The sequence below is a fragment of the Antechinus flavipes genome, chromosome 1 (assembly GCF_016432865.1).
Source record: "Antechinus flavipes isolate AdamAnt ecotype Samford, QLD, Australia chromosome 1, AdamAnt_v2, whole genome shotgun sequence".
Lineage (NCBI taxonomy): Eukaryota > Metazoa > Chordata > Mammalia > Dasyuromorphia > Dasyuridae > Antechinus > Antechinus flavipes.
This window is the reverse complement of record NC_067398.1, coordinates 294,880,265-294,907,035: the sequence shown is the minus strand read 5'-3', so window position 1 is coordinate 294,907,035 and position 26,771 is coordinate 294,880,265. Positions and strand designations below refer to the sequence as shown.

Genomic DNA, 26,771 nt, shown 5'->3' with positions numbered 1-26,771 from the left:
TTGGAGAGTTGCTAAAGTCCAGAAAGCACAACACAATCAATTTCTGAGGAAGAATTTGGACCCAGGTTGCTCTACTACATTCTCATGCCTCAAAAGAATTATCAAAATTTTTAAAAGCTTCTTTACATAAAAAAATCATGTATTATCTTGAAACAATTTATTACAACATTCATGTTTTTCTGTGTCTTTCCATATGATATATGTGGGATAAGATGCTCATCCTTCACTCTTAATAATGAAAGAACAAGACCTTTCAAAATAAATTATGTTCAGCAGTAATAAAGCAATAAAAGGTAAAGCACAAAATGAATTCTTTTGGAAAACTAATTCCAGGGAATGATTCCAGTTTTATCAATTAAGGGCTGGAGGAGTATTGAGAAGGGATCTGCAATTACTAACTTTTCTAAGTCAAATAATAGAACCAAAATAAAAAACTTTAGGACTTTGAATGTAGAGCTACACTTGTAACTAGCCAATTTGTTAAATTTTGTTCCCCTTATTAAATATCAGTCAAGAAATCCAAGTTTGTACATTTTACATACAACAATTCTATGGTAAATACAATTTTCCCAAAGAATAGGTGGGGTAGAAGGTATTCAAAATGCAAAGAGACAACAAAAGATAGAAAAGACAGTTTAAAATACCAACAATACACTCAAATGAAGCACCACCAAAATGTTATGCTTGCTTGTAAATTTTATTGACAACTGTTTGGTCCCAACACACAAAACAGCACTTTGAACCACAAAAAGTGTTCAAACAAAGTAGACAGTTAAGAAAACATTTCTTTCCCTCTGCCCAATCCAAAACAAACGGTACAGGATGAGAGAGGGAGTTTTGGTGACTTTTTTTTTTTAAACAGACAAATCTAAATTGGTAAATCTTTCCAACCAGAAATAATTTAATTGTCCTAATTCTTATAGATCATTTAGTCACATCATTTAATTAAGCTTTTGGATTAAAAAAATATATTGCAATTGGATTGGCCATTTTATAATACATCATGAACACAACTTCTCACGTAATGAATTTCCTTACTTTCAAACAGCATTTATTAGAATTACACATGGACCTAGGCCCACTGGCTGACCTCCATAAATGGTATAATTGCCACATTCATTAGATATTGCAGGATTACAGCTTCTTCTCTCAAGAACCTTCTCTTTTAGATTGTTTCCAGTGACTTGTAATTACACCTTTTATATTCTTTAAGTCCACAATATTTTGCATATTTTCAAAACAAAAGTTCCAATGTGCAAACTCTGCCTTTTGAAATCATTTGTAATTAACTGATGTTTTTGATCAATAAACTGATGAAATGTTTAAAAGCATCTTTAAAAAAAATTATGTTTGCATTTTTTCTCATTGTACTATGTCTGTAGAGGAAATATGCCTACAGAAGGAGTCACATTGTACCATTATACTCAAGAAAATTTCCAGTGAATCTCCATTTGAATCATGGCTATATACCAAATAGTAAGAATCTCTGGTTTCTTCCTTTTCTTTCTTTCTTTTTTTTAAACATAACCTAACTTGTAAAATTATCTCTGTAATAGCAATTCTGTGGCATTTTCCCAAATGCTGGCTATGAAATCTGAGCCCATATTCTGGCTTTCTAGTACATTACAAAAATATTAACCTCAAAAAAGAAATCACTTAACTAGTGGAAGACATCGTGTGGCAGGTTCTTTCAGTTTTATGAGCACTTCCATCTGTCTCTTTGCCCAACAAATACAATCCATTGTAAATGTTGGGTTTACCCAGAAGGGGTAAGAGGCCATCCGCCAATGGACATTTCAGCCAACTCTAAAGTAAGGCCAATCTGCTAGTGCAGTGCTACTTCAAAGGCTGGCTTTTCCAAATGCCAAGATCAAATACCACAAACAACTGAACACGCTATCAACACTAGAAGTAACCATCAGAATAAAAACAGTTAAAAGACAATATGCCAACAGACACACAAAGCTTCCCAGTTACCAAAACTTGCTTTAAAAGTACAAAAACAAGGTTAAGTGGATCAACCTTGGCCTTCCCATGCTTAGATAGAATCACTGTGTCTCTTTCCAGTGGAAATAATATTGATACATCTCAGGTTAAAGCGCTTCTCATAACCTGCTCTGATTTATAATTTATGCATTTAATGCATAGTTTAGGAAAATCAGACCCTTTCCTACCAATACCATCTCTAGACACACAAAATGTGTGTGTTGTCACCCAAACACTGACTTTAAACTCAAGACACCTAGACCATCTCCTTTTCCTTAACCTAATCCATGTCAAACTGGAACATAACATAAAAGGGAAGCTTAAAACATCTTCAACTTCCTAGAAAGCTCCTAAATGGAACTGAAAGTGACAAAAGACATTTAAAATAAATTTTGTCACAAAGCCACATCTGTCATCTCCAAGCATAGTAAAATGAAAAATGAGGTGAACTTACAAATCACAAAGAAACAATTATCATTCATATCCCTACCTACAAATACATTCAAAACTCCTTGCTTACCCGTTCCATTCTAATGCATAGACACTTGTTTATTTATCAGGCTTTTGAAAGATGGATCATGCATTTATTAATACTGTCTGAAAACAACATCAGTAAGCAATGGTCTAACAAATATCATATGCTACATGTAAGATTACAACCACTGATGAAGTTTAATGGAAATAAAATCCAAATCTTTCCAGCTGAATTCATACCTGTTTCTTTTTACCGAACACCATTTTATTTCATTTTAATTAAGAAAATTTGGTAAAATACCTAAAAGATTCTTGAATGAATGCTGGGGAAGTTTTTTCAAATAATTAAAAAAACTCTTCAGCCAAAAGCTGTGTTCAAGGTAAAAGGAACAAAAATATCTTCAAATCCATCTTAATAGAACTAAATGGCTCATAGGGGTTTTCATTAAAACATGAAAGGGCGTGCAAATAGCTTTGAACCTATTTTTGTGTGCAGAGTCAGACAGTGCTTTTCCCTCCTAATTCCAAGTCACAAATCAAAGTTAAAGCTTGGTTATGGGTGCAAAAGAAAAGTTGGCTGCCAATTTCACTTTGTTTTTGTGTTGTTTTTTGGCTGGGCTCTCCACTGTGTCCTTGCTTGGCCGAGACTCTGAGATATCCAACGATGAGCAAAGAGGCACTGAGACATTTTCCAAGGCATCAGGTACCCCAGGGCCAGAAGTCAGTTTTTCTTTGCTTACTGTCATTTTATTTTGTTGTTGTTCTGTTAAAATCATAATTTCTGTGAAGACAAAAAGACATTTGTTCAACTCCACAAAATGGGAGAACAACTTGTTTTCATGGCTTCTTTTTCCAAAACATATATCCATAGACCATTAGTGAAATGAATTTCAGTTTGAGATCAGCAAAACTAGACCAATAAAGTTCTTTATCACTTGGTAGAAAGTTGCTTGAGACACTTTGAGATTGAGTAATTTGCCCAGAGTCATACAGTTAATGAATGCTAGAAGTGGGATTTGAATCTACATCTGCCTGAGTAGTATTCCAACTATTATACTGGGCTGCTTCTAACCTACTGTGGATTAATTTTCCACGTCACATACAAACATATCCTAATTTTACAAAGTAGCTGTGCTTCTGAAAAGTTCTATCAATCAAATTTAAATAGTCACATTTTTCTACCAAAATAAAGAAAAATTTCAGATGTTTTCTTCATTTCTGGATGTTTCTCATGGGTAATGACTCCTGACACTTTTTTGTGTCAAGAATATACCACCTACATAATTATCTATATATGAGCTCATAGATATCAGAAAAATTCCTGTGAGGAGTGAATGAATTTCTCTGTAAAGCTTCCTCTATTTTAATGGGTAGGTAAATTTTATTTTTTATATATTAGCTTTTCTTAAAGGAAGATACAACAGTACTTAGGATTGTGCAAAATATCCCATACACTCAAACATTCACTGAAGAACAGGTGCTGATACTTTATAACTTATGAATCAATATGGAGCAGTACAAATAACTTTGTTTACTATTAATCTTCAATTATACAGAAGAAAATTACCTAGGTCACAGATCACCCAGACAATTTGATTGTCATTCAAAACCTTTTCACAATTTAGAAATCTCTCATTCTTCCCTTTCCAATCTTCTTACATTTTTCACCAGCCTCCTCCACTCAAACACAAATAAATCCTCAATCTAGTGATCTTGGTCTTCTTGCTGTTTGTCAAACAAGACACTCCATCTCTTGGCTTCAGACACTTTCAGCAGTTGTCCCTCATCCTTGGAATGTTCTCCCTCTTCATTGTCACCTCTTGGCTCCCTTCAAGATTCAATTAAAATCCCACTTTCTACAGGTTGAAAGCCTTTCCTCACCTAAATAAAGGCTATATTAGCTTTTGTGTAGATAAACTTTGAGCACCTTTTAGCAAGAACTGTCTTTTGCCTTCTTTATATTAACACTAATCACAGTGACTGAGACATAGCAGGTATTTTTAAAAAATGTTCACTAAAGGGTATGCTAAGGGAGTATACAAAAATAGGAAGGAGACAAAACTCAAATCAGCCTACCCGGTTGCTTTTGCAAGGCTCTTATAAAAAACTCTTTGGGCAAGAAATTAAAATTAATATATTAAAATAACTGCTTATCATTTCATAATTTTACTGTTCTCCATAGATGTGTTAATACTTATTTTATCTGGAGATTTCATTTATCCATAATACTTTCCTTTGTCCTGTTTGTAACAATAACTGAAGGCTAGCTATAAAGGCCAAACACTAGGAATTTTATTGGGAATATAAAATAATAAATTTCAAACATTTAATCCTGTCACTCAAATAGTAAAAAATAATTAATAATAATAATTATATCTGCTTGTTAAGAGGTAAATGATGAAAACTCAGTAACTCCTACCATAAGGAGCTTGGGGATGTTCCTCAAACTGAATGAGATCAGTAGATTGAAGAATGACTGGATCAGGTCTCAGCTGTGGGGATGGCAAGCAAGAAGGGACTGGTTCACACAAAAGATCTACAGGCGAAGTATTAGTTAAGCAGAGGAGCTCCTGTTCAGTTTGATTAGGACCTGTAGGAAGAAGAGACCAGAAACACTCTGAAAATGTCGACTGCTCAGACTTCTAAGCCTTAAACATTAATATACAAAGAAGTGTCAAAAATAAACAAACAAACAAAAAACTCCCCAGCAACTGCACAGCAAGTCATGTCCAACCTGGAAAATTCTTTTTACAGAGGAAGAATACCATCCTCCATCATAAAATAGACATTTAAAGAAAAAAGATCCTATTTCTGATGCTCAAAAGAGTTTAAGATTCCTAGAAGAATATATTAAATGGATTTACAGCAATTCAAAAAGACAAACTAATTTCCCCAAATTACTGGTCTACTTTTACCTCAGTCTTTTCAGTTTTTAGATGGAAGAAGTACCACCAGCCCTGCCTACCTTATAATAGTATATGTGAAAATGTTCTTTAAAGTAAGAAAAATTACATATAAATGCCAAGGCTCTAAACCTTTCAGATCTACTGGCTTATTGACTGCAAACAAAACAACAGACATGCCACACTAGCTAGATAAATTGATATCACAGAATGTTAGAAGTGAACAGAATTTTAGACATCATTATTTCGGCTGCTTTATAAAAATAAGGACTAAACGGTTAAGTGACTTGCTCATTGTCACACTACTAGTTAGAGACAAAGCCTGCACTTGAAGTTTGATCTTCTAACTCTCAGTCCAAAGTCAAGTTTTTCCTATTAATGTCTGGAATTGAACTGATATTTGTATTTTACACCTGTAAATCTCTCCAGTCTTCTTTAACCTTACTAGCCAATAAGAACTGTCAAAAGCTCTACTTTGTATTTAAGAGCACTAGGTATAAAGCTTTAACTTTTATCTGTGACTTTGTGTTCATTTATTCTCAGCTTTCTTCTTACCATTAGCACACACTCCCAAAGTGAGTCCTAAAGAGGAACAAGATTCAGAAGTCTCCAGAGTAAGCTCACTATTGTCTTCTGTCTGGTTTTCATGATCACTCACATGATTGGCAGGAGAAAAACTGGGAGAACTCAACCGAGCTAGAAGAAAAAACATAGACAAGTCAGAAAATGCAAATACTAGGTGAAAACTTTTCTTTTCTTTTTTTAAAATTTACTCACTTTTCATGTCATTTTTTAAAACAACAATTCTTTTGTGACCATGTCCTTTTATCCAGACCACCTACAATAAAACATATTACTAGTCAACGGAAGGAAAGGTGGGAAAATGCTCCCATACACACCCACACCCTCAAATCTTATCAAGCATAATCTTGCCTGTCAAGAATTCCAAGTCCTGAGGTAGCTAGATGGTGTAGTACAGGGGTCCTCAAACTACGGCCCGCAGGCCAGAGGTGGCAACTGAGGACAATTATTCCCCTCACCCAGGGCTATGAAGTTTCTTTATTTAAAGGCCCACAAAACAAAGTTTTTGTTTTTACTATAGTCCAGCCCTCCAACAGTCTGAGGGACAGTGAACTGGCCCCCTATTTAAAAAGTTTGAGGACCCCTGGTGTAGTAAATAGAGCACCAGCCCTGGAATCAGGAGGACCTGAGCTCAAATCTGACCCAGATACTTGACACTTCCTAGCTGTGTGACCCTGGGCAAGTTACTTAACCCCAATTGCCTCCTCCCCCCCAAAAGGAAGAATTCCAAGTCCTTCAAGAATCATATTATTTAAGAACTTAGTAGTTGTATATAAAGAAATAAGCTTGGAAAGCTGAAAATAAATTTTCTATATTCTTTTCCTTAGCTTTTGAAGCAGTATGGACTAACTAAAAATCATTTATCTTTACAAAGCTTATATTTATAAAACAAAGGATATTCATCTCTTTTAGAGTCTTCAATTCTAGAACCACTATAAACTAATTTCCTGACTTAAAATATAATTTCTTTGGTGTACACATAACTTAGATACTTCTATGTGCAAATCTCTTAATGTCTTTATTTACACAACACTAAAAAAAAAAAACAAAATTGAATCACAATGTTTGAGGTATAGTAAAATGATACAGCTCCTCTGGTATATATTTTTGAATTTAAATTTAAACTCAAGTTAAATTTAAACTGGCTGCCACTGTATTCGAGTGTGACAACAGAGTGAACATATGCCTCAATAAGGAGGCTCTCAACAAAATCAAAGTGTAAATGGCTACCTGAGGAATTGATCCCAAGAGCTCCTCCAGGGTACTATAACCATAGGTCTTGGGTTGTAATACTTCTCCTATATATTTGGTATAGGCCACAGGAAACTCATGAAGGAATATTTGCTGGTAGTGGTAGGTATGAAGTAGAGACCGTACATTTTTTGCAAACAAATATAAACTGGTGAGCTTCACATACTCTTCTGTCGTGTCAGTGGTAAAAACCTATTAATAACAACAACAAAAACCCAGTAGCATTATAATACAAGCTACCCTTTTAGAGAAACTACAACAAGAAAATAAAATTTTTGAAACTTAAAAATGCAAATTCTAGCCAAAATATTAAGACTATTCTAAAGACTAAAGTCAAACAGTTTTATACCTCAACCAAGTACGGCAGACTCTTCAAAAGTTCAGACAGGGTCATGAATCCATATTCACAAGGGTTGAGAAAAGCACTATAGGTAGTTTCATAATGTCTCTTGAGCTGGTCAACAGAAAGAAAAGAGGTTTCTTCCCAAGACATTAACACCACTAGTAGTTGGGCAGTGAGGGATCGAAGAGACTTCCTATTTATCAGCTGAATCTGCTTGCCAGATTCTGTATCAGCAACCTGAGAAAGGATAAAGAATTTGAACTTTCAAAACTGAGACCACCTAGGTCACATTAATGCAGTTATACTTTTTGTTGTCAATAAGACCTGCTAATCAAGAGATGTTCCTGAATTATTTCTTCTAATGTGAAGTGTTATTCATTAAACTAAAAATAAAGAAGACAAGACAATACATTGTATTCTAAAATTCCAAGAGTAGACTCTTAGTGAACATTCTGTTAATTGAATGAGATTGGCAGATGAGGCTAATTTAAACATTAAAGGTATCAAAAAATGTAAAGCACATAATCAGACTCTACAAAATTTACTCCAAAAAAACCCCCCAAAATCAAAAAAACAATTAGTTTACCTTTACAACATGGCAGAGTTTTTGCATTAATGCTGGAACTGAACTGACATCATAATCTTGGAGACGCAGAGTATAACCAAAAGTTTTACCATATTCTGTAAGTAAATCAGTCATCATAAGACAGTTGTCTTTCTGAGACCGAAGAAGTTTAACAAACTGGGCAGCTAAAGCCTTGACACGTTCTACTTCTGTCAATGTAAGGATCTTTTCTTGCCCACATTCCAATACCTTCAAGGGGAAACAAAAGGAAATGAAATATTATAACTTAGAATAGGCATTCATGTAAATAAAACTATTAATAAGAAAGTACTTTTGTTTATTCTGTGAGAGTATAATGGCTTACAAGTATTTAGTTCTTTTTTTCAAATTAATGTTATTTAATAAATTGACATTAAATTAACATTATTTAGTAAGAATGCTCATTTAAATGAAGTGATAACATATATATATATACACACATTAAAACCTATTACTAATAGTTAATCCACTAACAGGTACTTATTAGATGGCCTACCATGTTTTAAGAACACTGCCAGGAACTGGGAACACAAAACAACAGGTTCAATTCCTTCAAAAGGCCTTCATAAAACCAAGTTTCAACACTTTTCCTTGGTCTGGTTTCCTCAACTTTTCTTTTTCCTCATTAGTATCTTATTTTTCCAATACATGCAAAGATAGTTTTCAACATTCTTTTTTTTTTATTTTATATTCCAAATTTTTCTATTCTTCCCTTACCTCCTCCCTCTCCAAGACAGAAAGCAATCTGACACAGGTTAAACATGTGCAATCCTTTTAAATGTATTTCCATATTTGTAATGTTGTACAAGAAAAATCCAATCAAAAGAGAGAAAACCACAAAAAAAAAAGCAACAACAACAATCAATAACAACAAAAGGAGAAAAAAACCCTATATTTTGATACATATTCAGCCTCCATGGTTCTTTTTCCAAATGTGGATGGCATTTTCAATAAGGATTTCTTTCTTTCTTTCTTTCTTTTTTAAATTATAACTTTGTATTGACAGAGCCCATGTCTGAGTAATTTTTTTACAACATTATCCCTTACACTCACTTCTGTTCTGACTTTTCCCCTTCCTTCTTTCCCCTCCTCTCCCAGATGGCAAGCAGTCCTATACAAGTCCTAAATATGTCATAGTGTAGCCTAGATACAATATATGTGTGCAGAACCAAACAGTTTTCTTGTTGCACAGGAAGAATTGGATTCAGAAGGTAAAAATAACCTGGGAAGAAAAAAAAAATGCAAGCAGTTTACATTCATTTCCCAGTGTTCTTTCTTTGGATGTAGCTGCTTCTGTCCGTCCTTGATCAATTGAAACTGAGTTAGACCTCTTTATTGAAGAAATACACTTCCATCAGAATACAACCTCATACAGTATTGTTGTTGAGGTATATAATGATCTCTTGGCTCTGCTCATTTCACTTAGCATCAGTTCATATAAGTCTCTTCAATCCTCTCTGTATTCATCCTGCTGGTCATTTCTTATAGAACAATAATATTCCATAACATTCATATACCACAATTTACCCAACCATTCTCCAATTGATGGGCATCCATTCAATTTCCAGTTTCTAGCCACTACAAACAGGGCTGCCACAAACATTTTGGCACATACAGGTCCCTTTCCTTTCTTTAGTATCTCTTTGGGGTGTAAGCCCAGTAGAAACACTGCTGGATCAAAGGGTATGCACAGTTTGATAACTTTTTGAGCATAGTTCCAAATTGCTCTCCAGAATGGCTGGATGTGTTCACAATTCCGCCAACAATACATCAGTGTCCCTGTTTTCCCACATCCCCTCCAACATTCTGCATTATCTTTCCCTGTCACTCTAGCCAATCTGACAGGTGTGTAGTGGTATCTCAGAGTTGTCTTAATTTGCATTTCTCTGATCAATAATGATTTGGAACACTCTTTCATATGAGTGGAAATAGTTTCAATTTCTTCATCTGAGAATTGTCTGTTCATATTCTTTGACCATTTATCAATTGAAAAATGGCTTGATTTCTTATAAATTAGAGTCAATTCTCTATATTTTGAAATGAGGTCTTTATCAGAACCTTTGACTGTAAAAATATTTTCTCAGTTTATTGTTTCCCTTCTAATCTTGTCTGCATTAATTTTGTTTGTACAAAAAGTTTTCAATTTGATATAATCAAAACTTTCTATTTTGTAGTCAATAGTGCTCTCTAGAAGGATTTATTTCTTAAAGATGTTTTTCTCAGTTTCCCCAACTGTTCTATGGTAATCACAAGACTTCTTATATCTCTGCATTACTAAGATCATTAATTATAATAAACTGATACATGCAAAGTCCTTTCATTAATTCTGAAGATGCTCTAAACCAGTATTTCTGGCTACAGATATATATAGGTAGCCTATCACTCAGACAACTGTTCAAGTTTATTTTCAACTTGACAGTATTTTCTGTGGGCAGTTTGTTCAGCTGGTTTAAAGGTTATTGATTCAATATATTGTTAAAGCCCAGATACATAGAAACAACCAGGCAAAAGTAATGAAAACAAAGGCCATTTTTTTTTTCCTACAGCCTAATGAATGTTTTCTGGTTCCTGGCCTATGAATATAAATGCTACTCTTATATTTGCAGAGTATACCCCTTTCTTATTTTCATCTATCTTCCCCCCTCCCCTCCAAAAGCAAGAGAAAGCTATTTGTCCTTCCTCTGAAATAATTCTAATATCAAGGCTTCCTTCCTGTGTTAAATTTACCTTATGAAATATCTTATCCTTTAAAAGCTTAATTACTAGAATTCTAACACACTCTCCAACTCACTCCTAAGAGTTTTTAAATCTTTTAAAATATATAGATCAAGGACATGATTCTGAAAGTTAACTACTGAGTTAACAAAAAAAAAGATAACACAGAAGTTAACTAAATCTTTTTTATTTAAAAATTACATACACATTCAAAATAACTTATCAGCCAGTAATAAAATTTTCTTAACGAAAGTACTTCAGTCATATGGCCTGAAATACTTATCTTTTCCTGTAATTATTATGGCATAGTAATATTTAAAAAAATAAAAACTTCTACACAAACTGCACACAAAAATAACTTAAATTTTTAAAGTTAGACATTCTTTTGAACTTACTTGTAAAACATCAGGAATGGCTTCAAAAAGTTCAAGTAGTTTAGTAAATCCATAGTGTGCAAGTTTGCATTGACGGCCAAAGTGGTGATGATAAGAAGGAATAAATTTATTAAAGGGCATCCGAAAATGGGGTTGATGACGCAGCAAATCGACAACCTCCTTGCAGAATTGTTTTGTCCTTTCTATTTCATCCTGAGTACGTTCTTTAAAAGACAAAATAAATATCACAACTTTTTCATGTGCTTACATATATTTAGTCTCCATGATGTACTACATCACATATGCTGATTAAAAAGACATAATCTTTGTCTTCTAGGAACTCACATTATGCAGGGGGAAAAAAAGGAATGTCCAGTTAGGACTTGATATAAATGGTAATGAAGGACAATGCTAGGATAGATGAAATAAATTCATTAGAACACTCTGAAAATTACTTTTTTATTTTTAATAAATTTCTTTTTTTCCAATCAAATATTCTACCAGAGGTATTTTTCTAAAAATCAGAATTGATTGATTTGAGTTTAATATCTTCAATTCCCCCATTAAGTTGTTCTCTTTAATGCACAAACAAATGAGTCAGAGAAGCCAGGTTTGAATCCAACCAATGCATATAAGACCCTGGAAACATTACCTTCAATCCTCAAGTGCTCATCTATAAAATAAGGGAGTTGGAATAGATGACATTTAAGATGCCCTTCTCAGCTCTAAATCTGTGATTCTCCTGATCCACCAAAGAAGGAAGAGCAAAGTAAAAATGAATATCACTTTTAGTAGGATAAGTAACCCCTAAATAATTTCAATTCACTGTTCCTGATAAAGACATTTTGGTTATTCTTGTTATTGTCTTTTTCCTTTTTTTTTTTTTTTTTTTTAAATAATCATCACTGTGAAAACATCTAAAATTTACATGGTTTTTGTCCTGACAAACTTTAATCTTTTAGTTAAGTACAATCCAATATGAAGTAAGAATATCCTATTCACATTATCAAAATCAGAATCACTTACTGAAGTCCACAAGATAGATGACCATATCCTAGACCATTTCTAACTGGTGTTCCTTACAAGGCAAATAGAAGTTTTAATGATAAAACTTTGTTAGTGATAATGTCCTCTTCTACTTTTACTTATTATATGGGCAATTTTTTGGTTAGAAATGCTTTCTTTATTTACTCATGCATCCATTTATGTGAAGAGATTGCATATTACCATCCCAGCAGTTATAGGTTCCATCAAAACACAAAGGTATTTGTCACAAAATTAATCAGAAAATGCCAATCAGTGAACAAACATTTAATAAACACTTTACTCTGTGGGACTAAGCATTGAAGCTATAAAGAAAAGCAAAAACAGTTCCTATCCTCAAGAAGCTAACAGGGAGGCAATATGGGAGGCAATATACAAATTATATACAAATGATATCTATACAAGTCAACTGGAAGGTAACCTAAGAGGGAAGACATGAGTTTCTAACAGGAAAGGCTTCTTGTAGAAGGTAGAATTTTAGCCAAGACTTCAAGGAATCTAGGGAAGTCAGAAGTGAGGAAGAAGAGCATTTCAGGAATTGGGGACAATTAGTAAAAAAGGCAGGGCATCAAGAGATGAATTGTTTCATGCAAGGAATAAAAAAGAGATAAATGTCACTGAATTATAGAGTTTGTGGAGAGGAGTAAAGTCTGAGAAGACTGAACAAGTAGGAAAGGGTTTGGTTATAAAAGACTTTACAAGCCAAATAAGAGATCTTTTTATATTCAGTCTATATTTTTGGTCTTTATCTGATTCCTGAGATAAGAGAGAGCCACTATAGTTTACCAAAAAGCAGACTGACAAGGTCAGAACTACACTTTAAGAAGATCACTCTAGTACCTGAATAAAAGATGATTTAAAGTAGGGAAAGATTTGAGATAGGGAGACCAATCAAAAGGCTACTAGTCTAAGGTATGAGGAGATGAGGACCAAATCTGGCTTGGTGAAATGTAGACCAAAGAAAAATCTTTAATTTAGATCAACACACCTTTTTTGGGGATGCAGATCACCATTTCATCATCTTGTTGGGTCAGACAGATTGTTGTATCTGGAATTTCTGATATGATATCAATCAACTCACAAACACCATATTCGGTCACATCCCAGTCTTTTGAGAAACACCTATGTATTTAAAAAAAAAAGAAAACAGAGAAAAAAAGGAGTAAAATAATTGGCCCAAATTACTTAATTAGCTTATTAAGAGAATATAAAATGGCATTATTACATAATCTTTAAATCTTTGGGGGAGAAGTATTTAATTTTTTTTTTTTTTAACAAACTTACCAATGATAAGCTTGCAAAAATTCTCTCACAATAACCTGTTTACTGGCCTGGGATTTGAGAAGTTTTAATAAATCCTGAGTAAAGCGCTTTACTTGGGCTCTGTGGGTTAGAGTTAGTAATCTTTTGGAACCCATTCCAAGAATCTGAAAATCAAATACTCTGAATTAGAATCTTAACATTCATTAAAACAAATACTCAATAAAATCACATTCCCATTTATCAATGTTATTTCTGGTTAAAACTTATTATCCACTTCCAACTGCCCCAGACAGAGAACCACTCCCTTCTCTCTGAGTTTAAACAGAAATAAATACTTGTTATGTAAAATGGATCTGTAAAAACAAGGGAAATCTTTTAAGTGTCAGGGTTCCTTCTCCAGCTTCCAATAGTTGTCATGAAATACCTTCAAAGAGTTATATCATTAGCAATGGAAAATATCCTATTAATTTAGAAAAAGAATTCTTATTAGAATTATAGGATTTACAAATAGAAGGGGGTTGCAGCTGTTATCAAGTCCAACTTCATCATTAAAAGGAGGGGAAATTTAGGTCTAAAAGGTAAAAGAGCAGGGCTAGCTTTGATCTTTAGTTTTTTGTTTCCAAGTATAAGGCTTTTTCTAGTACCCATGCTGATTCTCAAAAATACTACATTCCAGCCTGTCTGACACCAATACAATTTATCAAATGTTTAGTGAGCTTACATAGCATCAAAGGAAGAGCCACTGCTAATACTTTTACATGCAGTGTTCTTTTACATTCAGCCTTCATTTTCTGTCTTCAAATAACTTCTATGCTTAACATACTGTCCTGGCTAAAGTGATGAAATTTGTTTTTTAAAGGGAATTTGTTCAAATGAATTTTGAGTTTTCTGATCTTCTAACTCACTAGAACACCTACCAATAATGAACTTAAATTTTCAGATGATGAAATTGAAACTATTTCTACTCATATGAAAGAGTGTTCCAAATCACTACTGATCAGAGAAATGCAAATTAAGATAACTCTGAGATACCACTACACACACTTGTGAGACTGGCTAGAATGACAGGAAAAGATAATGCAGAATGTTGGAGGGGATGTGGGAAAATAGAGACACTGATACATTATTGGTGAAATTGTGAATACATCCAGGCATTCTGGAGAGCAATTTGGAACTATGCTCAAAAAGTTATCAAACTGTGCATATCCTTTGATCCAGCAATGTTTCTACTGGGCTTACACCCCAAAGAGATACTAAAGAAAGGAAAGGGACCTGTATGTGCCAAAATGTTTGTGGCAGCCCTGTTTATAGTGGCTAGAAACTGGAAAATGAATGGATGCCCATCAATTGGAGAATGGTTGGGTAAATTGTGGTATATGAATGTTATGGAATATTATTGTTCTATAAGAAATGACCAGCAGGATGAATACAGAGAAGCTTGGAGAGACTTACATGAACTGATGTGAAATGAGCAGAACCAAGAGATCATTATATACCTTAACAATGATACTGTATGAGGATGTATTCTGATGGAAGTGGATTTCTTCAACAAAGAGATCTAACTCAGTTTCAATTGCTCAAGGATGGACAGAAGCAGCTACATCCAAAGAAAGAACACTGGGAAATGAATGTAAACTGTTTGCATTTTTGTTTTTCTTCCCAGGTTATTTTTTACTTTCTGAATCCAATTCTTCCTGTGCAACAAGAAAACTGTTCGGTTCTGCACACATATGTTGTATCTAGGATATACAGTGACATATTCAACATGTATAGGACAGCTTGCCATCTGGGGGAGGGGTGGAGGGAGGGAGGGAAAAAGTCGGAACAGAAGTGAGTGTAAGGGATAATGTTGTAAAAAAATTACCCAGGCATGGGTTCTGTCAATAAAAAATTATTTAAAAAAATAAAAATAATAGCATAAACACTGCTTTGCAAAGCAAATTTTCTCTCATTTCAAATTTTTTCACAAAATCATTTCTTCCAAAAAAATTTCTGAGGGTCATTCACCTGCAAGACATGAGGAACTGCTTCCAGCAATTCCATTAACCTGGAATATCCATAGTCTGATACACGGCACTGCTTTGCGAAGTGATGATGATAGGATGGGATGAATTTGCCCACAGGTATGATACAAGATGGCTGGTTCTTCAGTAAGTCAATTACTTCTCTACTGAATTGGATAAGCTGTGGGTTCCCCACTGGACTTTTAGAACGCAGCAGCCATGGATCTAGGATAGGAAACAAAATGAATATTTAAAAACGAGCAAACAAAATTTTCAATAGATAACCAGAATATAAAAGTCACTGATTGAATCACTAATAATTTAAATCAACCAAGTAGAAAAAAAAAACTGCTCTATTTTATATACATATGTAAATACAGCTAAGAATCAAACGTCATTAACCAAAAAATATTTAAGGGCTAGCAAAAAATTTTGATAATATTTTATTTTTTCCAAAAAGCCAATTTTAATATTATTTTTAAAATTTTGAGTTCTAAATTTTTTTCTCCTTCTCTCCTCCTACCAAACAATAAGCATATAGATTACATATGTATAATTACATAAAAGATATTTCCATATTAGTCACATGACATGTGAAAGAAGAAACAAAACTAAAGGAAAAAAACCATGACAAAATAAAAGTGGTGAAAACAGTGTGCTTCAATCTAATTCGGACTCCATCAGTTCTTTCTCTGGATGTGAACAGTATTTTTCATTTTGAATCCTTTGTAATTGTCTTAGTTTTGTAATTGTCTTTGTATTTTGTCTATATTGTAATTGTTTTGTAATGTCTATATTGCTGAGAAGAGCTAAGTCATTCATAGCCGACCATAACATCACTGTTGTTTTTACTGTGTACAATATTCTTTTGGTTCTGTTCACTTCACTTTTCATTAATTCATGTAAATCTTTTCAGGCTTTTATGAAATTTGCCTGCTCATCATTTCTTACAGTTCAATAGAAAGTTACATTCATATTATTACATTCATATACCACAACTTGTTCAGCCATTTCCTAATTGATGTGGTTATCCCTTTAATTTCCAATTTTTTGTCACTACAATAACAGCTGCCATAAATATTTTAGTACATGTAGGTTGTTTTTCCTTCTTTATGATCTCTTTGGGATACAGACCTAGTAATGGTATTACTGGATTAAAGGGCATATTTAGCAAATGTTTTTGAACCTATTTTCAAGACCAAAAATTAATGTTCTTTGTAATGGTGCTATTTCTTTCAGGAATAATAAAAGAAAAAAAATCAGAAATCCCAAATTTTTATGGTTCTTTAAAGTTTATAAAACACTTGGCCAGAGCCAAGATAGTAGAGTAAGGCCAGTGACTCAACCAACCCCTCCCAAATTTCCCTTCAAACAATAATGCCTCAACAATATGGAACTATGCCCAGAAGGTATCAAACTATGCATACCCTTTGATCCGAGCAGTGTCTCTGCTAGGCCTATATCAGAAAAAGATCATAAAAAAAGGGAAAAGGATCCACATGTGCAAAAATATTTGTAGTAGTCTTTTCTATAGTGGCAAGGAACTGAGTGGATGTTCACTAGTTGGGAATAGCTAAATAAGTAATGGTATTATGAATGTTATAAAATATTGTTCTATAAGAAACAATCAGCAGGATGATTTCAGAAAGGTCTGGAGAGACTTACATGAATTGATGCTAAGTGCAGTGAGTAGAACCAAGAGAGTATTGTTCATAGCAACAAGAAAACTATGTGATGATCAACTATGATGCTCTTTTCAGCAAAGAAGTGATTCAAGCCAATTCCAATAGACTTATAAGGAAGAGAACCATCTGCATCTAGAAAGAGCATTGTGGTACCAAATGTGGAACACAACATAGTATTTTCATCTTGTGTGTTGTTTGCTTGTTTTTTTTTTCTCATTTTATTCTCTTTTTGATTTGCAACATGATAAATGTGAAAAATATGTGTAGAAGAATTGTACATGTTTAACAATCATTAGACTACCTGCTGTCTAGAGAAGGGGGTGGGAGGGAGAGAGAAAAATTTGGAATACAAGATTTCCCAAGGGTGAATGTTGAAAACTATCTGTATATATTTTGAAAATAAAAAGCCCAAATTAAAACCCCCCAATCAATTACTAAACTTGAAATTCTAAAATTAAAAGGAGAAATTAATAATATAGAAAGTTAAAAAAAACTATTGAACTAATAATTAAAACTAAGAGTTGGGTTTTATGAAAAAAACAATTAAATTGATAAACCTTTGGTAAATCTGATTAGAAAATGGAGAGAGGGAAATCAAATTAGTAGTCTTAAAAATGAAAAGGGAGAACTTTCCACTGATGAAGAGGAAATTAAAGAAATAATAAGGGGTTACATTGCCCAACTTTATGCCAATAAATTTGATAACCTAAGCAAAACAGATGACTACCTCCAAAAATACAGGATGCCCAGATTATCATAGAAGGAAGTAAATTGCTTAAATAGTCCCATTTCAGAAAAAGAAATAGAACAAGCTATTAATCAACTCCTTAAAAAAAAATCCCGGGACCAGATGGATTTACATGTGAATTCTACCAAACATTCAAAGAACAATTAGCCCCAATGCTTTATAGACTATTTGAAAATATAGGGAATGAAGGAGTCCTACCAAATTCCTTTTATGATACAGACATGGTACTGATACCTAAACCAGGTAGGTTGAAAACAGAGAAAGAAAATTATAGACCAATCTCCCTAATGAATATTGATGCTAAAATCTTAAATAAGATATTAGCAAAAAGACTACAGAAAATCATCCCCAAGATAATACACCACAATCAAGTAGGATTTATACCAGGAATGCAGGGCTGGTTCAATATTAGGAAACCTATCAGTATAATTGGCCATATTAATAACCAAATTAACAAAAACCATATGATCATCTCAATAGATGCAGAAAAAATATTTGATAAAATCCAACATCCATTCCTATTAAAAACTCTTGAGAGTATAGGAATAAATGGACTTTTCCTTAAAATAATCAGTAGCATCTGTTTAAAACCAGCAGTAAGATCATATGTAATGGGGACAAACTGCAACCATTCCCAATAAAATCAAGAGTGAAACAAGGTTGCCCACTATCACCATTACTATTTAATATCGTATTAGAAATGCTAGCTTTGGCAATAAGAGTTGAGAAAGAGATTAAAGGAATAAGAATAGGCAATGAGGAAACCAAATTATCACTCTTTGCTGATGATATGATGGTATACTTAGAGAACCCCAGAGACTCTACTAAAAAGTTGTTAGAAATAATCCACACCTTCAGCAAAGTTGCAGGATACAAAATAAACCCACATAAAGTCATCAACATTCTTATATATCACTAACAAAACCCAACAGTTAAGAGTTACAAAAAGAAATTCCATTTAAAGTAACTACTGATTGTATAAAATTTTTGGAATATATCTGCCAAGGGAAAATCAGAAACTTTATAAGCAAAACTACAAAATACTTTCCACACAAATTAAGTCTGATCTAACCAACTGGAAAAATATGCTTTTGGATTGGGTGAGCAAATATAATAAAGATGACAATACTACCTAAATTAATCCATTTATTTAGCGTTATACCAATCAGACTCCAAAAAAACTACTTTGATGACCTAGAAAAAATAACAACAAAGTTCATATGGAAAAACAAAAGGTCAAGAATTTCAAGGGAATTAATGAAAAAAAAAAATCAAATGAAGGTGGCCTAGCTGTACCAGATCTAAAATTATATTATAAAGCAGCAGTTACTAAAACCATCTGGTATTGGCTAAGAAATAAACTAGTTGATTAATGGAATAGGTTAGGTTCAAAGGACAAAACAGCCAATAACTTTAATAATCTAGTGTTTGACAAACCCAAAGACCCCAGCTTTTGGGGTAAGAATGCATTATTTGACAAAAATTAATATGGCAGAAACTAGGCATTGACCCACACTTACCCACACCGTACAGCAAGATAAGGTCAAAATGGGTTCATGACTAGGCATAAAGAATGAGATTATAAATAAATTGAAAGAGCATAGGATAGTTTACCTCTCAGAACTGTGGAAGAGGGAAGAATTTATGACCAAAGAAGAACTAGAGATCACTATTGACCACAAAATAGAAAATTTTGATTACATCAAATTGAAAAGTTTTTGTACAAACAAAACAAATGCAGACAGGATTAGAAGAGAAACAATAAACTGGGAAAACATTTTTACAATCAAAGGTTCTGATAAAGGCCTCATTTCCAAAATATATAGAGAATTGACTCTAATCTATAAGAAATCAAACCATTCTCCAATTGATAAATGGTCAAAGGATATGAACAGACAATTCTCAGACGAAGAAATTGAAACCATTTATAGACATATGAAAATATGCTCCAAATCATTATTAATCAGAGAAATGCAAATTAAGACAACTCTGAGATATCACTATACATCTGTCAGATTGGCTAGAGTGACAGGGAAAGATAATGTGGAATGTTGGAGGGGATGTGGGAAAACAGGGACACTGATACATTGTTGGTGGAATTGTGAACACATCCAGCCATTCTGGAGAGCAATTTGGAACTATGCTCAAAAAGTTATCAAACTGTGCATACCCTTTGACCCAGCAGTGTTTCTACTGGGCTTATACCTCAAAGAGATACTAAAGAAGGGAAAGGGACTTGTATGTGCCAAAATGTTTGTGGCAGCCCTGTTTGTAGTGGCTAGAAACTGGAAATTGAATGGATGCCCATCCATTGGAGAATGGTTGGGTAAATTGTGGTATATGAATGTTATGGAATATTATTGTTCTATAAGAAATGACCAGCAGGATGACTACAGAGAGGATTGAAGAGACTTATATGAACTGATGCTAAGTGAAATGAGCAGAACCAAGAGATCATTATATACCTCAACAACGATACTGTTTGAGGATGTATTCTGATGGAAGTGGATCTCTTTGATAAAGAGAGCTAATTCAGTTTCAAATGATCAAGGATGGACAGAAGCAGCTACACCCAAAGAAAGAACACTGGGAAATGAATATAAATTGCTTGCATTTTTGTTTTTCTTCCTGGGTTATTTCTACCTTCTGAATCCAATTCTCCCTGTGCAACAAGAGAACTGTTCGGTTCTGCACACATATATTGTATCTAGGATATACAGTAACCTATTCAACATGTAAAGGACTGCTTGCCATCTGGGGAGGGAGTGGAGGGAGGGAAGGGAAAAAGTCGGAACAGAAGTGAGTGCAAGGGATAATCCTGTAAAAAGTTATCCTGGCATGGGTTCTATGAATAAAAAGTTATTTAAAAAAAAAAAGAAAAAGAAAATAAAAAGCTATTATTTTGAAAAATAAATTCTTTTGGGAGCAGTAGCCATTTGACATTAAAATAATAATAATAATAGTAATACAAAAAAAAAAAAAAGTAAAACAAAAACCCAACAAAAAGACTAGGTGAAACAATAGTCCAGTCCAAGACAACTTAGAATGTGGGAAGGTCAATCTTGCTGGGATAAGAGGAAGTACAGTCCAGGAAATGTCATACTAGGCAAGCCAGCAGCAAGGCCCTGAGTCCTGAAACAAATCAGGGGTGAGACCTGATTCCCAGGTCAAATCAGCACCAAGACCAAGATCCCTCTGTAAGTAAGCAGCATGATTTAGAAACAACTGAATTGGTGGTAACTTTCAGAATTTTGAGGCCACAAAAAAAATAAGAGGATCAAATAACTTGGTCAAAAAAAGAGTATAAGCAATAAATAAGCTTAGTTGGCAGTAGGGGCAGGCCCCTGTTGCATTGTCTATACAGGGATCCCAGTCATAATCCCAGAGCAAGAAAAAGCACTAATACATTAGAGCTTTTGACCACAACAAAGTGAGGACCCTGGTCATAGTTCCCAAGGCAGAAAACAGGGGTCACTTACAGACCAGAATATAGATCAAGAGATCTCTGAAAACTTACCTGAACATCTTCTCCCACCCCCAACTAGCTCTGCAAACAACAGAACAACAACAACAACAACAACAAAACCTGAAGCTTCAGACAGTGTGACCCTCACCCTAACAGCAAGGTTCAAACTTTAACATAAAATTAGAGATCAAGAAATAACCTGGAAAAATGAGCAAGTAACAGAAAAAAATGAACTTAAAGTTACTATGGTGACAGGGAAAATACAAATACAAACTCAGAAGAGGACAACAATGTTAAAATGGCTACATACAAAGCCTCAAAAGGGAAAAAAAATGAATTGGTCTCGGGTCAAAAAAAAAAAAAAAAGATTTAATAGAAGAGCTCAAAAAATTTTCAAAAATCAAATAAGAGGAACAATTGGAAAAAGAAATTAGAGTGATATAAGAAAATGCATTAAAAAAAAAAAAGATTCAACAGCTTGATGAAGGAAGCACAAAAAAAAAAAAAAAATGAAAAAAGATGTATAAAAATTCCTTGAAGAAAACAACTCTAAAATTTAGAACTGGCTCTGAATGCTAATAGGAGTATATAATTTTTTTCCACTTACTTCATTCTTTTTTGTGATTTGTTTTCCCTTCTGACCTGTTTCTTCTTTCATAACTGTGACTAATAGAAATATGTTTTACACAACAGCACATGTATAAACTAGATCAAACTATCAATCTTTTTCAGGAGCGGAAGGGAAGGGGCAGGAGGGAGAAAACTTTAGAACTCAAAATCTTGTAAAATGAATGCTAAAAATTATCTTGTTATGTATCTGGGGGATACAAAGATAAAAGGGGGAAAAAAGTAGAATAGGCCAAACAAAAAATGAGGTACAAAAATTCACTGATGGAAAGAACTCCCTAAAAAGAAGAATTGGCCCAATGGAAAAGGAGATACAAAAGCTCACTGAAAAAAATAATTGCTTAAAAATTAGAACTGAGCAAGTGGAAGGTAAGGACTTCATGAGGTATGAAGAACCAATAAAATAAAATCAAAATAATAAAAAAATAGGAGAAAATATAAATTATCTCACTAGAAAAACAACTAACCTTGAAAACATAAAAAAGAGACAGAGTTCAAGAATTACACAAGCAAACACAATAACAAGGATCGGCAGAAATTTATTAGGGAAAAAAAAAAAAGTAGAGCTAGTAATTAATGTCAGAGTAAATCAAGAGAAAAATCTATATTATGTTAACCATATTAATACTGTTTAAGATCATGTCCACATATGCACATGTGTAAATATGTGAATATGAACATATATACCTATATAAATTGTATCTAAGTGGATTAAACATGTGTGTGTGTGTGTGTGTGTGTACACATGTATATGTGTATACATACACACAAATATATCTGTGCTTAACTGTTGCCTGCCTGGGGATTTAGGGAGAAGAAGGGGGAGAAATCAGAAAGGGGGGGAATAAAAAAAAAGTTCACAGCAGAGGACAGATAAGGAAGCAAAGAAAAGATAAGACAGTCAGAAATATAATATCTTCTATTATTACATATACTTTCTTGAAATGGAAGTTTATTGTTACATGATCTCAGAGAAAGCAAAATCAAAAACAGACTTATTTAAAAGAGATACACAGGGAACCTACGTTTTTTTAAATGATACCAATGAAGCAATATTAATAGTAAACACATATGTTACCAAATGGCATAGCATCTAAATTCCTAAAAGAGAAGTTAAATGAGTTATAGGAGTAAATAGATGTACTTAGGGGAAAATTTATATCTCTAAACACATCAAAAAAAAAGAAATAACGAAAGAAAATTAATGAATTGGATATGAACATTTTTTTAAAAAACTAGAAAAGAACAAATTAAAAATCCACAACTAATCACCAAATTGAAAATCCTGAAACTCAAAGGAACTGAATTATGGATGTCAAAAGAGTAAAAAAGATGCAGAAAGGATACACACTATTCCCTTGAAGTAGAAGAGACAAGGTTCAACAATTTCCCTGTTCTGACAACTAGTTGGTTTTACTAGTCTTTATAGAGAGGAAGGAAAGGAGTATGGCTTTAGGATGGGGGTAGGAGAGGAAGGAGAAGGCTGTAAGACACTGAGCATCAGGGGAGCTAATCATTCATATGCATTCAATAAGAGGTTATATTCAGGAAGCAATCCAAATTTAGGTTGAAAATTGATGTTTCTATCTTAAGTTTATTTGATTTCACAAATAATTATCTCCTAACCTAGAATAATGCATCTTCACCTGCCCTCCAAATATCTAGAACTCGATTTCCAGTAGACATCTCAAATTCAGTATGTCCAAAACAGAACTCATTACCTCTCTTCTTAAACCCTTCCTTCCTTCCCTGTTATTGCTGAAGGCAACATTAATCCTTCCAAACTTTTAGTTCAAAACCCTAGGAATCATCCTGGACTCCTTACTATTTCTCACTCCTCATATCCGAGTTGTTACCAAGATCTGTTAATTTAACCTTCCATGATATCTCTCAAATACACTCTCTTTTGTCCTCTGAAATTACCACCATTCTAATACTCTCATCACTTCATGCCTGGATTATTGTAATAATTCGCTAATATGTCTGCCTGGCTCAAATTTCTTCCCTTTCTACTCTATTCTCCATTTGGCCACTAAAATGATTTTCTTAAAAAGCAATTCTCATTTAGTAAACTCCAATGATGTCTTATTGATGGGGTAAATGGATCCCAGGAAAATACTATCTGGTATCTAAGTAGGCTCCAGTGAGGAACAAGTTGATCCTATAGAATTATCTTATCTTGATATTATCATGTCCAGACAGAGCTATCCTGTATCTAAGGCTACCCAGTGTCCCAGTGAAGAACACCACCTTGATCCCCAAACAATATCACCAAACATTGACTTGGGTTTCTCTTTCTGTAATATTTCCTCCCCACAAGCCACTCTATTCCATTTCCAGCTGCTGGAGTACCACTGGTAGCCCATGGTGGCTCTGGATACTTGTTTTCTCTGGATTTGACCACTAAAGAATTTCAGTTTCTGTCTCCAAGACCTCTTCCTATTTAGGAACAATCCACCCATTTTCCAAAAGATTTCTTTACCAGTTATTAGAGAAGAAAAATGATGAGATAAGCCCCTGAAATTTACCCCAGAAATGTGCTTTCCAGTATTATCATAATCTTTGACAAGAAGCAATAAGAATATTCCTTTCTCATGTACAGCCTATAGTACATCTGTAGCTCAGAGGTCACAAAGACCTACATCTTTTCTCCGTCACAAACTTCTGGAAAATACCACCTGTTATTTAATTTTCTTGTGAGTTTTGCCTCTTTTAGGCTCTAAATCATGCACCTCCAATTACTTGCTCAACCTAGATGCCAGTTTTCATATTTCCCAGAATATGTCTAGAAAATGTTATTTTTTCAATTAAGCCAACTTATGCAATATGCAATAAAATATATCAAAAGGCAAATTTTGTATCTTTAGATATTTGAAACTAACTTTTTTGCCTTTGAATTTTATGGATATACATCATTAGTCAAAGACGATTTATGACTACACTTAAAAAAAAAAAATTCTCCAAAGTACCTGGCATCTTAAAGTGGAGTTTTAAATAGCAAAGGAGAACCTTGTAGGGTATTTTTACAATGTTAATAAAAAACCCAAAAACTCCAAATCTGACATATAAACATTTCACTGTATTTTCCAAATTTGCTAGGAACTGACTAGCAGACTAAAGTAACAGATATAAAGACATACCAGTGCTTGGAGGTGGGGGCTTATTGTGTATCCACTTAACTACTTTTATGCCATTCTGTGCAGTAACAATGTTTACTCCAGGAACACAGGTAATGAGATGTTCCAAAGGAACTCCTCCTTGATCTTCCTGTACTACTTCTAGATCACTGAACTCTGCAGTGTAGCAATCTGGGAAACTACAAAAAAATACACAAAAGTTAAATGTAATCATCAAGAAGTAAAATAAAGATCGTCCAGTATGCATAAAACACTCTTTCAAGTCACAACGAATATAGAAATGCCAGCTATTATTTAGATATAATATTTATAAATAAAATAAATTTATATTTATATATTTATTTTATATATATATAATTAAATATGCCTATTTAATTATAAATAAATATAAATAAAAATAAATATTATTTAGAAATAGAATTCCATCATCTGAACTTGAATTTAGAAATTAAAAACCTCATCAACAAAACAAGACATACCCTAATTGCTCAGGTCATGTTTTCCCCAACCTAAAATGAAACCTCATTCCACTTTAGAGCTCCTTAATTTAACCAAATTAAGTTTAGGCTAAGTATTTTTTTAAAAAAGAGAAAATACCAAGCATAGAACTTCAATATGTCTGGCAAAGAAGGACTGTCCATCTGAATTTCAGGGGGAACAGAAAAATCATTTTATTCTAGTTTTGACATTAAAAGTGACATTCAAAATTATTCACCTCAGTAATGGCACAGTACCCTCATGTGTTTGTAAAAGACTGTGAACCTGGGGTGCAAATGTCTTCAAAGAGAGTACAACATAAGGAATCTTGTATGAGTCTGGATCAAATTCATGTTCACTAAAGTAATGAGAAAAAAGTATTTAGTAGTCTATTTAAATTTTAACAAACAGACTATAACATCAATTATTTCTAAAGAATAAAAGAAAACATTTACAAGAGGATGAATTTTTCTAAAAAAATCCATAATAGTCTACCTGAAATCTTTATTGGAGCTGTGCTGCTTGCAGACAGGTTCATGATATTCTAGTTCTTCAAATATAATCGGACTACAATTAGCTGATGAGCCATCATGTGACTGGGAAGACCCTAAAGGGCTCTGTCGGGCCTGGCTACTAGGTAGCAGACACACCAGCCTCCCATTTCCTTGATCACGGATTGCTACTGTGTCTGTTAATTTATATAGGTCTGACACACTCAATTTGTGTCCAAACCTAAATGGGAAAGTATAGAATTAAGTACAGAATTAAAGTATACAGTCAAAAAAACTGTTCTTAATGCTACAAAAATTCACCAGTTTGAGCAACTTAACAAAGATAATAAAAATAAACAGCATATTTACATTTTTGTCATATTCATTAATAGAAAAATGAGTTTTTTTAAAAATCCTTTTAAAAAGTAATTTTAATAAGCAGTAAATTTCAGTAAACTTACTTTTTTTCATAGACATCTGTGAATTTATACAAAGGCAAACAACAAGCAGGAGCATCTTGAAGAATGGATACCGTTTCTGAGCTATAAGCATAAAAAATTAGAAAACAATTTTCTACAACTTGTTTCAAACCATTTTT

At 33.5% G+C, this 26,771-nt stretch overlaps 1 protein-coding gene across 3 annotated transcripts in view; it reads right to left on the bottom strand.

Moving 5' to 3' along the window:
• Positions 1-678: 678 nt before the first annotated feature.
• The window catches only part of MARF1 (meiosis regulator and mRNA stability factor 1), a 50,002-nt gene continuing 23,909 nt past the window's right edge, over positions 679-26,771 (bottom strand). For all 3 annotated transcript variants that reach the window (XM_051962749.1, XM_051962756.1, XM_051962766.1), the window contains 15 exons: positions 26,635-26,715; positions 26,178-26,414; positions 25,921-26,040; positions 25,209-25,384; positions 15,547-15,767; positions 13,561-13,703; positions 13,265-13,398; positions 11,254-11,456; positions 8,126-8,353; positions 7,546-7,776; positions 7,176-7,388; positions 6,141-6,201; positions 5,919-6,059; positions 4,880-5,050; positions 679-3,241 (listed from right to left, as the gene is read on the bottom strand). In XM_051962749.1, the coding sequence (XP_051818709.1) occupies positions 3,003-3,241; positions 4,880-5,050; positions 5,919-6,059; positions 6,141-6,201; positions 7,176-7,388; positions 7,546-7,776; positions 8,126-8,353; positions 11,254-11,456; positions 13,265-13,398; positions 13,561-13,703; positions 15,547-15,767; positions 25,209-25,384; positions 25,921-26,040; positions 26,178-26,414; positions 26,635-26,715 (2,599 nt within the window). In that variant the 3' untranslated portion in view covers positions 679-3,002. The remainder of the gene's footprint in view (positions 3,242-4,879; positions 5,051-5,918; positions 6,060-6,140; positions 6,202-7,175; positions 7,389-7,545; positions 7,777-8,125; positions 8,354-11,253; positions 11,457-13,264; positions 13,399-13,560; positions 13,704-15,546; positions 15,768-25,208; positions 25,385-25,920; positions 26,041-26,177; positions 26,415-26,634; positions 26,716-26,771) is intronic.